The 14,965-nt window shown below is 32.7% G+C and overlaps 1 protein-coding gene across 1 annotated transcript; it reads left to right on the top strand.

Annotated features, from left to right (window-relative positions):
* Positions 1-6,681: 6,681 nt before the first annotated feature.
* LOC124915894 (beta-D-glucosyl crocetin beta-1,6-glucosyltransferase-like) lies at positions 6,682-8,043 on the top strand. The gene has a single exon (XM_047456643.1). The coding sequence runs from the start codon at positions 6,682-6,684 to the stop codon at positions 8,041-8,043; it is 1,362 nt and encodes a 453-aa protein (XP_047312599.1).
* The last annotated feature ends 6,922 nt before the right edge of the window (positions 8,044-14,965 follow it).

The raw sequence follows: 14,965 nt of genomic DNA, 5'->3' as shown, positions 1-14,965 counted from the left end.
TAAATTCTTTTCCAACATTAATTCTTCAACAAAAAAAATTAATCTTTAATCTTCTTGTCTTCAATTTAATTAAGACTTGATATTAACAAATTCATCATCAATCCCAACAAACTCCACCTTGATGCGTATGAGTCATAGTCAATACAACCTTTGCCTTGGTCTTTTCCACCTTGGATAATTAAGCCACTGGATCCCAACATACTCCCATATTGGAAATCTTTATACATGTCTCATACTTGTCCCTAGAACCACATTTGTCAAGAAGTCACTTTCATTCACCTTAGTTGTAACTTTATTTACCTTAACAATTCCCATCTTTATAAAATCCCTCACAAAATGAACTTTGTTATCTATATGCTTGATTCTCTCGTGGTGTATTGGATTCTTGCTCAAGTACAATACACTTTGATTGTCTCTGAAGATAGTAGCCACCAAATTAAAATCAATGGGTTCTTGTACAAATCCCTTCAACTATTTGGCCTCCTTCAAAACTTCTCAAAGTATCGGTTGTAGAAAAACCCACAATAGATTGAATATTTTATTTTCATCTAATTGAACATTCTCTAGGCATAAACAAGTATCATGTGGTTGAGATTTTCTTATCCAAATCCCCAACATAATCTCTATCAATATAGCCAATTAAACACAAAGGATTATCGATCCTATCTCTATCATAAATTCAACCAAATTTAGTAGAATTATAAACATATCTTATGATCCACTTGATAACTTCCCAATGTGTTCTACCAAGATTTGACATGAACCCTTCTACCAAACTTGATGAGTAGCCAAGGTATGGCCTAGTAGACAACATTCCATACATTAAGAACCCTATGGAACTAGAATAAGGCGTGTCCTTTGTCTTATTCTCCTCATCTTCATTCTTTATACAATAATTCTTGATAACTTGAAATTTGGTTCCAATGGAGTAGTCACTCTATTGCAATGGAATATGGATTTTCTAAACACTACCTTTTTCAAGTAGCTAAGTTTCTCAATATGCAACAAGCCGTTTCTCATGTCTCTCTTAATATCCCTTCTCAATAGCTTCCTAGTCTTCCCCAAATCCTTCATATCAAATTAATTTCTATCAGCCTCTTACAATCATCAATAACCTTCATTTCCTTCATAGTAATTAATATAACATCCACATAAAATAACAAAAAATATTATGTGCAACTTTCTCATCTTTGACATGATTTAACATATATCATATACACAACAATCATAATTACTTCTCTTGAATGAATTTATTAATATAAAGCTATCAAATCTTGCATAACATTGTCTATGTGATTGATTAACCCATACTAAGATTTCTTTAGGAGACATACCTTGTTCTCATAATCTTTCTTGATGAAACCCTCAAGTTGCCTCATATAAATAGTTTCTTCTAGATTTCCATGCAATAAAGCTGTTTTTACATCTATTTTCTCAATCTCCAAGCCTATCAAACAAATTAGAGCTAACAAGACTCGAATAGAAGTACATTTCACCACAGGGGAAAATATTTTGTTATAGTCAATACCTTCTCTTTGTGTGCATCCTTTATTCACCACCCTAACTTTGTACAAAGGGTTCCTAATTGCATCATAATTTAGCTTCTTCTTAAATAACCACTTGCAGCTCACTACCTTTTTATGACTTAGGTACGTCCACTAACTATCATGTGTTATTCCTTTAAAGACTTCATAATTCTTCTTGAATTTCCACTTTCTAAGAACAGCATTCCTTGGAAGCAATTGCCTCTCGATAAGAAGATGTCTTTCTTTTTCTTTTGAAAAGTTGTTGAGGTTGGCTAAATTTTTCGTTTTATTCAAGAAGTCCAAGACAAGTCGCATGTCATGCAATTCTCAATGGAGCCTCGTGGGTTTTGAAAGGAACATTTTGGCGTACGGGCGACCTAGTGTGGGTTGTAGGTCAAACTATGAGTGCTAAATGTTATCAAATAAAATCCAACTCAAATCTATTTACAATGGTAGTTTACTTGGAAGAAATGATGAAGTAAGTGCAAAGATATGATTTTTTAAAGTCATGCCAAGCTTCAGTTCACAACAGGACTGAAGTGGGTAAACGTGATCAGGTTTTCGAGATGAATAGACGATCTTATTCATTGAATGGAGAAGTGAGACCAAAGTAATTCGAACAGGTTGTGTCTTATATATCCAACCATAGGTCACAATCCAATTTTGAGGCTAGGTGGCTCAGGTTAATAATTTCTAACCACGAGCATGTTTAGTTTGATCTCATACTTTCTGCATTGTCTTGTGCTGCCAATTTGAAGGGGTTAAGTGTTTGACTCAATTTTGAATACAAACGGATTTTGTATAGGACTCTTTAATTTTTCCAAATCATCGAAGATCATCTAATTCTATTAAGCATAACGATCAGGGTGAATTGTTAATGTTGATGATCCTTGTAGAATTACTTTAGCGAACAAAGTGCTAAACACATGTATTTGGGGAACTTTTCAAACAATATGTGTTTTACGTCAGCATGACGTCAACGTATGCATTTTTAAATCTTTTAGGAGTGCAATCAAGCCTATTGATTTTCTTTGACTCATCCTTGACTCGTCCGGTTTGACTGGGTTTTCCCTTTTGAAAGCCTTCTACACAAAATTGCAAATAGTTATATTATACTCAAAATTCATCAATTTTTGAACCGATGAATCTGAACGTATCAGGTCTCCCAAATTCCGTTTTGTTTTTATGAAAAATGGCATTTTGATGCACAAATAACCCTAGGTTAATTGGTTGGTACATTTTGTCCAACATCAATATTATACTCAAAGTTCATGAATTTTCAAACTAGTCATTCTGAATGTATGAAAACATCTGAAGCTCGAGTATGTTTGGAAATTGGCATTTGGACCGCTATTCAAGGGTCTTTCTTAGACAATTCCAAAGAGTGTTTCTGATTTTTACTTCTCTAGTCCAATAATCAAGTATGATCATCATATTTGACCAAACATAATTATTTTACTTTTGGGGTGTAAAAATTGAGTGTCTATATAACGCCACTATTGGATAAAGTTTAAAAAAGATGATCTCTCTCTTTGCAAAATGTGTGTCCAAGCTTGATAAAATATTCATCCCAAATAAAATAATGGCTAAACTGGATAAAATCATGAGAGATTACGTCTGGGGAACACAAGTAAGAGGATGCAAAAAGGTAGAATGAGAGGATGTTTGCACTCCCATAGAAGAAGGCGGACTAGGAATAAAAATTTATGTTGAATGAAATAAAGTCCTCACCATCAGGAACCTATGGGCGTTGGAGTAGAAAGCGGACTCACGTGGGTCAAATAGGTGCATACAAGATTTATGAAAGAAGAGTAGAGTATCTGGATACGAAAAATCAATGAAAGAATGTCATGGTCACTGAAGAAGATCCTAAAAACAAGAAAATATGTATTTCAAATGGTACAAACCACAATTGGAAATGGAAGTGGGGTACTATTCTGTCACGATACTTGGCTGGATAATATCCCCATTCTTCATCCTTCGTCCTTATCTCTCTAAATTGCACAATCGTGCACGTCTCTCTCTCCATTATTATCCCTAAGGTTTGAATATAAAATATATTCTAGAATTAGGCTATCAAGGACAAAACATAAACAGAGAAGAAGAAGTTCAGAAGCAAAATCAAAGATGAATTCACTATGAGACCGACCTAGCTCGGGTATAAATAGTCCCTAAGTGTTCTTATAATTTATCGAACAAAATCCAAAAATTACAGCCTACTTGAAGAATTTTGAAGAACTTCGGCGACTGTCTTTTTGAAGAAATCGTTCTGGCGATCTAGGCTTCGATCTAGGGCTTTGAAAAGCTTTCTATAGATCATTGGAGTGTTCTCCAATCACTAGTAAACTTCCATACCTATTATAATTCAAATTGTTATTCAAAATTAGATTTTTCAAATTTGATCGGGTTGATCTTATTTAGGACTCAATTTCGTGCTTTCTATAGTTGAAATTTCGTGTTATTGAGCTTTTAAGCTTGATTTTGATTCAAATATTGTCCTAACATGTTTGTACACATGTTAAAATAATTTTCAAATGATATTACATACATCCTGATCATGTTTGATCGAACTAAAAATTTTGTAATAAAAAGTTAGAATTTTTGTTTTAAAAATTATTTTGAGAGTAGTTGGAATAAGAATTAGGCCAAGATCAAAAGTTTTCAAATCTTTCCTTAAAAATTGGGCTGAGAAATCAATCTTCCTAGGGCTCAATTGATCAAGTTTAGGATTAGAGATCATGATCTCTACATTAATATGAGTTATTAGCAACTTAAAGATCATATTTTCATGATCCGTATCAAAAGATACAAACCTGCAATCTTCATACCAAATGAAGAACACTCGGTCCTCTTAGACTGAGTCTTGTAGGACGGAGGACCTAGAATCCTTGGTCCTGACCGAGACCAATGACCGAGAAAATAGATCTAAGATCGAGATCAAGGACTAGTGTTCTTAAGTTAGGACCAAGCCCTAGGACTGCGTTTCTTGAGCAATTACCGAGAAATCTAACAAAGGATTCTCTCCTATGACTGAGAGGTCTGACTTGGGATTGAGACTCCCAGGTCCCACGATCTAGAAATATAGATTTGGGACTAAGACTCTCATACCTAGGACCAAACAATTTGAGTTTCGGACCGAGCCTCCCGAACCCTAGGGCTGAACCCTCTAGTCCTCTAGCCGAGTATCCCGAGCCCCGATCTAGACCACCCACGGTCTAGACCGAGCCATCCGGTCCCATACCGGTAAAAATGGACCCAAGCCCTAGGACTCTAGTCCTAATACCAATTGGTTCTACTTTTCAAAATCCAAAATTATTTTTGTAATTTTGAAAATCCAATCCATTTTCAAATAATACCGACAGCTCATAAAATAATTTTTTAATATTTTCGGGATTAACCAAGGGGAAAGGCATCGAAGCTCGAGCCATCATAGAATCCCCTATATTGTCATACGACATGTGCTAAGCTACGGAGGACCAGGGACCTTCTCGAGGGTTACAATTTGTATCATATTAGTTTTATTTAAAACATATTTCGAATTATAATCAATTCAATAAATTGGTTGACACATATTCGTTTTCTTGAATTTATTATTTATTTTTATAAATCATGTGTAATGAGAACCCGTATATGATTTTTTTTAAATGAGTGTTGACTCAGAATTTTAAAAGTTAAAAATTTTGCGGTAAAAAATGAATGTCTACCACAATAAGATATTTGAATGACAAAATGAGGAAGAATACAATTTGATTGATCATATTTGATTAAAACTCCTATCATTTGTCTTCAAGAAACTATGTTATCGGATGATGATGCTAGTTTTAGATGTTCTATTTGGAACCATCAAAACTGTGAATGAGGAAGAATACAATTTGATTGATCATATTTGATTAAAACTCCTATCATTTGTCTTCAAGAAACTATGTTATCGGATGATGATGCTAGTTTTAGATGTTCTATTTGGAACCATCAAAACTGTGAATGAGTTCATTTTCATTAGGTGTTTACTAATGTCTATGGAATGGATGTCTATGGAATGGATCACAAATGGTGTTGAACAAACTGATTTTTTATCATGAATACTTTGGAATTGGCCAAATGGCAATAACCATATTTGTGGAGATCGACTTTGAATACCGTGAGAATGGAGGCATTTCTTGATAGTGACCTCATTAATATTGATTTGATTGGAGCTATCTTTTTATAGGTGTTGTAGCATTAGTGGTCCCCTATTTCACAAATTCACAAATTTATTCTTAAATATATTTTGCTCTCAATCATTATTAGTTATATTTGGTTGGAAAAGAACTAGTGCATTTTCAATCATAAACACAAGACTAACAAACTCATTTAGGTTAGAGTGAGGACAGTTATCATCAACAAATTTGGTGTCTTGAATAAGCTTTCTTGTCTTTGACCTATTTGAACGTTGATTAGCCTGGTTTTATTCTTTAGCTTGTTGAGTTATTTTTTGGGTCATTGTTCATTAAAATTGTTGTTATTGGCTGGTACAATGATATTATTTGATTGTTCCCTAAACTTTAATTTCTACTAGTTGATTAAGAATGTAACTCTAACTTTATGCACGAAAATTGACACCTTCTCGGCGACTAAGAGTTTAATGAAATGTTCTACCTCTAAAAAAAAAAAAAAAAAGGTTATGAGTAGTACTATTGACTGAATAAAAAATTTGAACTTTAAATCATAAAAGTTGGTTAAATTGCATCTTCAATAATTATTTGGATGATTTTATTAATATAATTAAACTATAGATGTGGTACACAAGTATTTTAAACTTTAATATTAAAAAAAACATAATTGAACTTATAATAAACAATGTTTGTTTATGAAGAAAAAAGAGAAAACATTTACTCTGATGTCTTATTTTATGAGTTTCTTAAGACCTTGGGAAAACAAATTTAATATTTATCTAATAACAACAAAATCACTTTTAAAATTATAAAACAAATTTAATATTAATCTAATAAGAAAAAAAAAAGTTACTAACAGATAAATAATGAATAAATTATAATAAAAAATTTATTTAATGTAACAAATAAAGTGTTTATTATTTCTAATATAATATGCTGAAATATTATATATATTTACAGTCCAAGAAGGTAAATGGTGCATCAACTCCACAATAGAGAGAGAAATGGAAGCTAAAGGGTACCTCTTGAACATTGTGATGTTTCCATGGCTTGGTCACGGTCACGTCTCTTCATTCTTAGAGCTAGCAAAAAGGCTTGGAAAGAGAAACCTTAAAATCTATCTATGTTCTACGGAGGTCATTCTCAACTCCATACGAAAAATAGTAAGTGAAAACGACTATCCTTTCCTCCATTACATAGAAATAAAACTCCCATATAATCCAGAGCTCCCTCCACACCACCATACAACCAGAGGCCTTCCTCTCCACTTGTCCTATACACTCATTAGAGCACTTGACATGGCTAGTCCCGCCTTCTCTACCATTCTCAAACAACTCAAACCAGATCTAGTTATCTATGATGTCCTTCAGCCATGGGCTCCAGAAGTTGCTGCTTCTCTCTCTATTCCAGCCGTTTTGTTCAATACCTCAAGTATTTCCATGCTTAATTATACCTTCCACGTGAATTTTAAACGGGGGGTGGAATTCCCATTTCCTGAATTGAATCCTAAGGGATGGTATTGGGAGAACAAAGTTAAAAAAATGTTGGAGAAACTAACACATAATTTTGAAGAAAGAGCGGGTAATCACTTCTCATACTTGAGATCTTCAGAAATCATCTTGACTAAGACTTTCAGGGAGGTTGAGGAAGGATACGTGGACTATGCATCATCCCTTATAGGCAAAAGAGTTATTCTCACAGGTCCGCTTGTTTCTAATCCCGTAGAAGATGATTTAACAACTGAGAATGGAAAACTGGTAATGAAGTGGTTGGACAAGAAAGAAAAAGGGTCGACAATTTTGGTGTCTTTTGGATCCGAGTGCTACCTATCAAGAGAAGAGAGAGAGGAGATTGCTTACGGATTGGAACAAAGCAAGGTAAACTTCATATGGGTCATTCGATTTCCATTGGAGGAGAAGATTCGTGTTCATGAATCTATTCCTGAAGGTTTTCTTACAAGGGTTAGAGAAAGAGGACTAGTGATTGATAAATGGGTTCCACAAGCAAATATTTTGGCTCACGAGAGCATTGGAGGCTTTATAAGCCATTGTGGATGGGGATCCTTAACTGAGGCGATGGGTTTTGGTGTACCAATCATTGCTATTCCTGTTCAATATGACCAGCCAATCAATGCGAAGCTGGTTGTGAAAGCTGGTGTTGGTGTTGAGGTCCATAGAGATGAGGAAGGAGGACTCAAAAGGGAAGAGATAACACAATTGATCAATGAAGTTTTATTGGAGGAAGGAGGGAAAGAGATAAGGAAGAAATGTAAGGAGATGAAAGATAAATTACTAATTGAAGGAGACGATGAAGAGATAGACCTAGTTGTGAAAGAATTGATTGACATTTGTGTTAAACACAACTGACCTGGATCATGAATATTGAATAAAGTTTAATGTTGTTGGGTTTAGGAGAGAATAAAAAGTGAGACCCGATTAATGAAGAAATTCATTTTGATGGAATAAAATAAAATTTGAATTTATTACTTATTTATTTAAATAAAATGTTTGAATAAATGAAACAATTAATACAATAATATGTGTTATAGATACGAGTTGAATTCCACATGCAATGTACACCGACAAAGATAAAAATAAACAAATAACAAGAATTTTTTTAACAATTAATTTAAAATATATATTTAATGTTTTAAATAAATAATAAACAACTAATAATATTATAATAATAAAATATATTCAAACTAATTAATAAACTTGTTCATATTATTTATCACTTTATTAATTTTTATTCTCTTAGGTGAAATTAGATATATAATCTTATATTTCATAAATTAAATCTTATAATTAATTTCTTAATTTTTTAAGAATATTTTCTTAACATAAAATATATAAATATTCATAATTCAAAATAATCTTTTAATTATTTATTTTAATTTTAATGCATAATTATATTATTTAGAATATTTTATAAAGAGTAACATACTTATTTGAAATATATTAACTTTCAAGATTTAGAATTAAGTAGACGCTAAGACTTAAAATTTGGTTTTATTTTCTTATTTACTTGAATAAATTTAATAAATAACTTTAGTAAGATTGATGTAATTAATTAATGATCTTGTGAACTTTTTTAACAGTTCATCCAAAAATAACTAAAATATAGTATTTTATTTTTATTTCTTTGATGTGTTTTTTATATATAATAATTTGTATATAAACATTGTTTATATTATTATTATAGTAAAGATTAATATTTTTTAAAGTGAAATTTAAAAAAATTATAACTATATATTATTTAAATAAAATAATGAGTCATTTTTGAAAATAATGTTAAAATAAATATCAAACTAAAATATTTATAATGATTATTTTTATTTTAATATAGTATAAAGTGAAAATACGATGAAAATAATAAGTTGGTGAAACATAAAAAATTACCATTTTTTTAATGAATATAATTTTTTTTTGAAAAACGACTTAACGTTATTTCATTAAAAAATTTCAAAGACAGGAAAAAAACCACGAGTTTAAGAGATTATTCTAGACGGGCCTAAAAATATTTTGAAGTCGTAACATTCTGAATAAAAGATAAAAAGCTAAAAACGTAAATGAATTATCTGAATGCAATGCTTTCAATTCTAGTAAGTTTAAAAACGATAAATTTCAGTCCTACAGATATTCCAGTTCTGCAATGAATGAATGAACATAGTTTTAACTTTTATAGGTTTAATATGACGGTGAAAGATGAAATTTATAAATACTAAAACAATTAAAATATTATCACACCATGGTATGAGATGATACACCATTGAAGTACGAAGTTCTACGTGCAATAATAATTACTAATTCAACTTAATCGTAGCTTACTTTAAATACAAATATTTATCTCAATATATAACCCTACTTTTTTATCCTCACTTTGGATAACCAATCATCTCATTTAACATTTATCCACCAATCTAACATTGAAATACGAAGTTCTATATGAAGTAATGATTATCAACCCAACTTAGTCGTATCATACATTAATACCAATATTTATACTTATTATGTACTAAAATTGGAAAATTATAGAACCTCATTTTCTTATCCTCATTTTCAGCTAACCAATCATCTTATTACATATTTTATCCATAAATCTCAATCGATCTCTCACCTTGTGACCTTACACTTTCACTTTGATCAAATAAACGATCTCCAACATTAATAAACTCTTTTACCTTCACTTTGGCTCACCAATTTCCAATCGACCTCTCATCTCGTGATCTTATTTTTAATTCAACTAACCGACGATTTCATTAAATATTTATCCATCAATCTTAATTAATCGCTTATCTCGAGACCTTATCTTCACTTCGGTCAAATAAATCATCAGCTCGCATATTTTACAATATACAACCCAACTTTTCTTATCATCACTTCAACTAATCAAAAACTATCTAATCCACATTTACCCCCACCCCACCGAGACCACACATCTAGTGACTTTACACTTTCACTTTGATCAAATCAATTATCTCTAACATTACCAAACTCTTTTACCCACACTTTGGCTCACCAATCCTCAATTGACCTCTCATATTGCGACCTTACTTTAACTTCGGTCAAACAACTAATTCCCTCAAATATTTTACAATATACAACCCAACTTTTCCAATCCCCTCTTTAACTAATCAAACCATTTCTATAAACACTAAAAATTTATATCCCAATTTATAATAATAAGATAACTATTTTGAATTATATTTAAATAAATAAGATTAATATTATTAACCACATGGCCGAAAACATATTTAAAACAATTAATTATGATTAATTATTGTGCTAATTAATCAAATTAATTAAGGTTTAGGGACAAAATAAAAGTAAAATTATTAGGGATAAATATTGTACCTACATTATCTTAAAATAATTTATAAAAATTAAAGGACAAAAATAAATAATTTTGATGGATTTTTGTATCCATTTCAACTAAAAAGAATTATTTATTTAAATACTAAAAGTATACAAAAATAAAATAAAATGGTAAAACATTTTTCGTATTTATTTTCATATTTTATGTATTTTAAAAGATCAAAATTAAAGCCAAAAGGGTGAAAGAAAAATCAATTTCAAACAAACCCTTAAAGATTATATATATATATATATATATATATATATATATATATATATATATATATATATATATATATATGATCCTTTGTGGCCGAAACTACATAAATTAATTTCAACGCGCGCCAGGACAATCAGATGAGCGATGGATTTTCATCCAGCATCCATGAATCAGCCCCGTACCCGTTGTAGCAGAAGGAGACGTGCGCCCAATGTGTAGGGGATCAACTAACGCGGACATTAGCTCCGTCCCACCGAACGTTGACGGAATCTCAACTTCTGGAAAAACGCCAAAGGAATGCTGGAACGCACTCAAAACGACGTCACTTTAAGCGCCACCTTCGTCTTCATCACGACCCCAAAAAAATAAGCTCCGAAGATTCACGTTGATCATTGCTTTTTAGAACCCAATCACTGGTCCACCAAAACGGTTGATTCAAAGCCTTGAATGATCACCCTACGATGGTAATCATCCCCACTACAAAAGTAGTCCTAGTCAGTGCCTACTCCGACCAATTGACTGAACAACAACCAAAACACCATTAATGGTTTTTGGCTAATTCATCATACTTGGCCCCTCCAACCGACCTTGGGCAACTATTAATAGTCCCATGATTTTTGGCTGATTCATCCAACTCATACCCTTCAAATCGAAGAAAATAAAAAATCCGCCATTGAAGCAGGAAGCTTTCATATTTTTTGAATTTTTTGTTTCAGGCTTTAAAATTTGGATCTAAGCATCCAGTAAGCTTCCTTAAGGATCAAGGAGTGTTCTCCAATCCTTGATAAGGTTACAATCACCTTCTAATTCATATTTACAGTTTGAATTTAAAATTTTTATATTTCAAATTGCATAAGCTTGTACGCTTGCTATTTATGGTATTTTATGGTTAAAAAATCATCCATAGATGATTTATAAACTCAATGTATAGGATAAAACCGATCAATCAATCTAAATAACAAAACCATAAGTTGAATTAAAAAAAAAACAGGTTTGTTTCTTAGATTAATTCTGTCAAATCACAACCCATCAAGCTTCTCAACATGATTGTAAGTTTGGAAACTATTTGGATCATGTTTGATCCATCCCGATCATGTTTGATCAAAATCAAAATTTTCAAAATAAAATGAAATTTTTGAGTTTTTTTAATTGGTCAAAACGAACAGCCATTGTTCTTGTTTTAGTACCAAAAAGGTATATGCAGTATAAGGAAGCTATTGGATAGATTCTTACACTTTAAAAAACTTTAAAATCAAAAACCCGATTTTTTATCACAAACTGTCTTGAAAAAATTGATCATCATCCAGGTCGATCCATACCTTGAGATGATGATCAACATGTTCTTGAGAGCTTTGTGAAGCTACCCAATCTCTTAGATCAAAGAATCAAAGCTTAAAAATTGAATTATAGAACATTGCACTTGGTGTTCTTGAGGACCAAAACTCCTAGCCTAGGACCAAGAAAATTGACATAGGACCGAGAGGTCCAACCGATGTTTTTGAGCTAGGACCGAGAAATTCGACCTCGGATTTTTTCCTAGGTCCGAGAGGTCCAACCTTGGGACCGAGATTCCCTAACCCAAGGACTGAGAGTTCTAACCCTAGGACCAAGACTCTTAATCTTAGGACCGAAAGGTTTAACCTTGGGACTAAGAATTCCAAGCTTGGGAATGAGAGCTCCCGAACCCAGGACCAAGGGACCTAACCCGAAGCTAGCTCAGGACTGAGAGATTTATACACCTCGAACGATAAACTAAGTCCGAGGCTAACCCATGAGCGATAGGTTTTTACACCTAGACTGGTAAGATCAACTAAGGATAGAGAGTCCTTACAACTTCGACCGAGGGACTTCGGTCCTTAGACCGATGATCCCAAACCACAACCCGGAACGTGAGACTCTCGACCTCGGCCGATAAAAACGAACCCCAGACCTAGGACTCCAGTTCTAATTCTTGTTTAGTTCCACTTTTTAAAATCCAAAATTATTTTTGTAATTTAAGAACTCCAATTCATTTTTCTAAAAATTCCGAGAAAATAAAAAATGCATTTTAAATATTTTTTGGATATTTTCACAAAATGTTTTTACCAAGGCTCGGTTGGTGTTTATTTCTAAAGCCTCATGCCTTTAAAAATGACTAATATTCTTTAGGTATTTCCTCCATATATATCATCTGAAACAGGTACTCGCATTTACATAATGATGTTTCAGTACTTTAAATAATATTAAACCTAGAAGCATGACTAGGATCGAAAGAATAAACAATTAAAACTCAAATGTTATATAACCGATTTAAAAAAGAAAATTCCTAACACTTAAACCGAGGTTGAAAATTTTGAATCTTGAGCTTTTTCCCGAATGGAACCAAGGGTTTTTCTAAGGGTTATAGTTTCTGACGACTCTACTAAGGACTATATGTTTAATTCAAAAACATAAAATTGGCTTTTGAAACATTTGTATCACATTTTTACACTGAATATGCATGTCTTAAAAAGTTCAACACCTTAAAAGACGCGTAAGTTTTATCACTATTTTTTAGAGCCATTATATGTAAACGATACATCACCCTATTCTTGCAAAGAATTACTCGACCGGAATCGGTACTTCTACACCTATATGCAAATATTATCAATATGGAATGACAACTAGTTACAAACCGAGTGATGTTGTAATAGAAAAAACTAGAAAGCACCGGATCGACACACCCTTTGGCGATGATTCGTTCGATAGGATGCAGACATTGTGGAGGTGGTGGTGGGGGATTACTAATTTATTAAACATTCCTTGGTTTATGGCGGCAGTTTACCCACTCCACTATCGGTGAGTAAAACTCTCGTATGATTCTCCATAGAAAAAAACTTGATTATCACCAAGCCGGTTGTTTGTCATGCATAGTCAACCAAAAGACATCGTCGCTACAACCTTTATGTAACTACTATATATATATGTATTATGTGTATGCATTTAAAGTTTAAGTGAATGTTCTGAAAATGTTCCTTCCTTTTAAAAACAAACACTTGATTGTAAATGATTTGCATTTGCAGTCATAAACGAGTCCATGCTGACGGATGTCACACTAGTTCCCTAGATTGATAATTTTCACGCAAACGAGTGGAATTAAAAGTTTTATGGCCTCATTCCTATCATGAGGTTCATAAATTTCAATGTAAGCTCCAAATTCCTGATAGAAATGCAACGAAGATGGAACCTTGTGAAACAGGCTTATTACCTCGGTGAATGGTCTATGTTCCCAAATATAGAAGAATTTCGGGCTATCCTTATGAAAGACAACACAAATGTTTTACAATTGAGGCTGTTTGTAGACTCAATGTCCATAGGAAAGCTCTTACAAGAGGAATACGGATACTCCAAAGTCACATCTGATACTATCCTCGCAAGGACATACGTCGATTTCTAGACATTAACTAAGATGGAAAAAGAAATGGAGAGATCCATTCAACTTTAGGATCATCCATGATAACGATGCCAATCCTACTGGATCATTTCTTTCTAACATCAGAAAATGGTAAACCTCCTCGAGAATCATCAAGGAAGCACACCAAATACAAAGAGGCAACAAAGATCCCTCTCGTGTTATTCTAGCGCAAACGTTAATGGGCATGAACAACTCATATTTATCTTCTACCATGAGAAAAAAGGGGTTACCCCTTAATCCTCTACATCTGGCTACTTGACAAGCTCAAGCGCTTAACGCCAGTTCTGTCTGATGGCTTCTTGTCCCCTTCTATTCAATATCGAAGAATGAATGAAGTATTTCCTGGACTTCTGGTACAAAGCAATGACGAAATATGGGGATTTCTCCCATGGTACCCCCTCAAGAAATTGACTTTCATGATGAATGAAAAGCCATTGATCATGCTTATGGGTCTAGATTGGGTTAATAACTATTATACCCATAGCCTGTTCAAGCATTTCAGCTAAAACTTTATTGAAGTTTCCTTTGTTGTGGACAAGCCAATCGACCACATGTCCTATGCAAGATATCTCTAAAAATGGCAGGACACCTTTGAAATGAATATCCTATCTAAGTGAATGAAGTACCTGAATCCCATTAAACTACCACATCTAATGGAGTTAGATTACAGCGTCTAACTACATATCAGTTTAAACTAATTTGAAGGATTTAGATGACAACGTCTAACTACGTATCTGTTAGACTTGCACGTCTAACTACGTATCTATTAGAGTTGCACGTCT

This window comes from Impatiens glandulifera, chromosome 9 (genome assembly GCF_907164915.1).
Source record: "Impatiens glandulifera chromosome 9, dImpGla2.1, whole genome shotgun sequence".
In the NCBI taxonomy this organism is placed as follows: Eukaryota; Viridiplantae; Streptophyta; class Magnoliopsida; order Ericales; family Balsaminaceae; genus Impatiens; species Impatiens glandulifera.
Note: the sequence above shows the minus strand (reverse complement) of the source record. Positions and strands in the feature narration are given on the sequence as shown.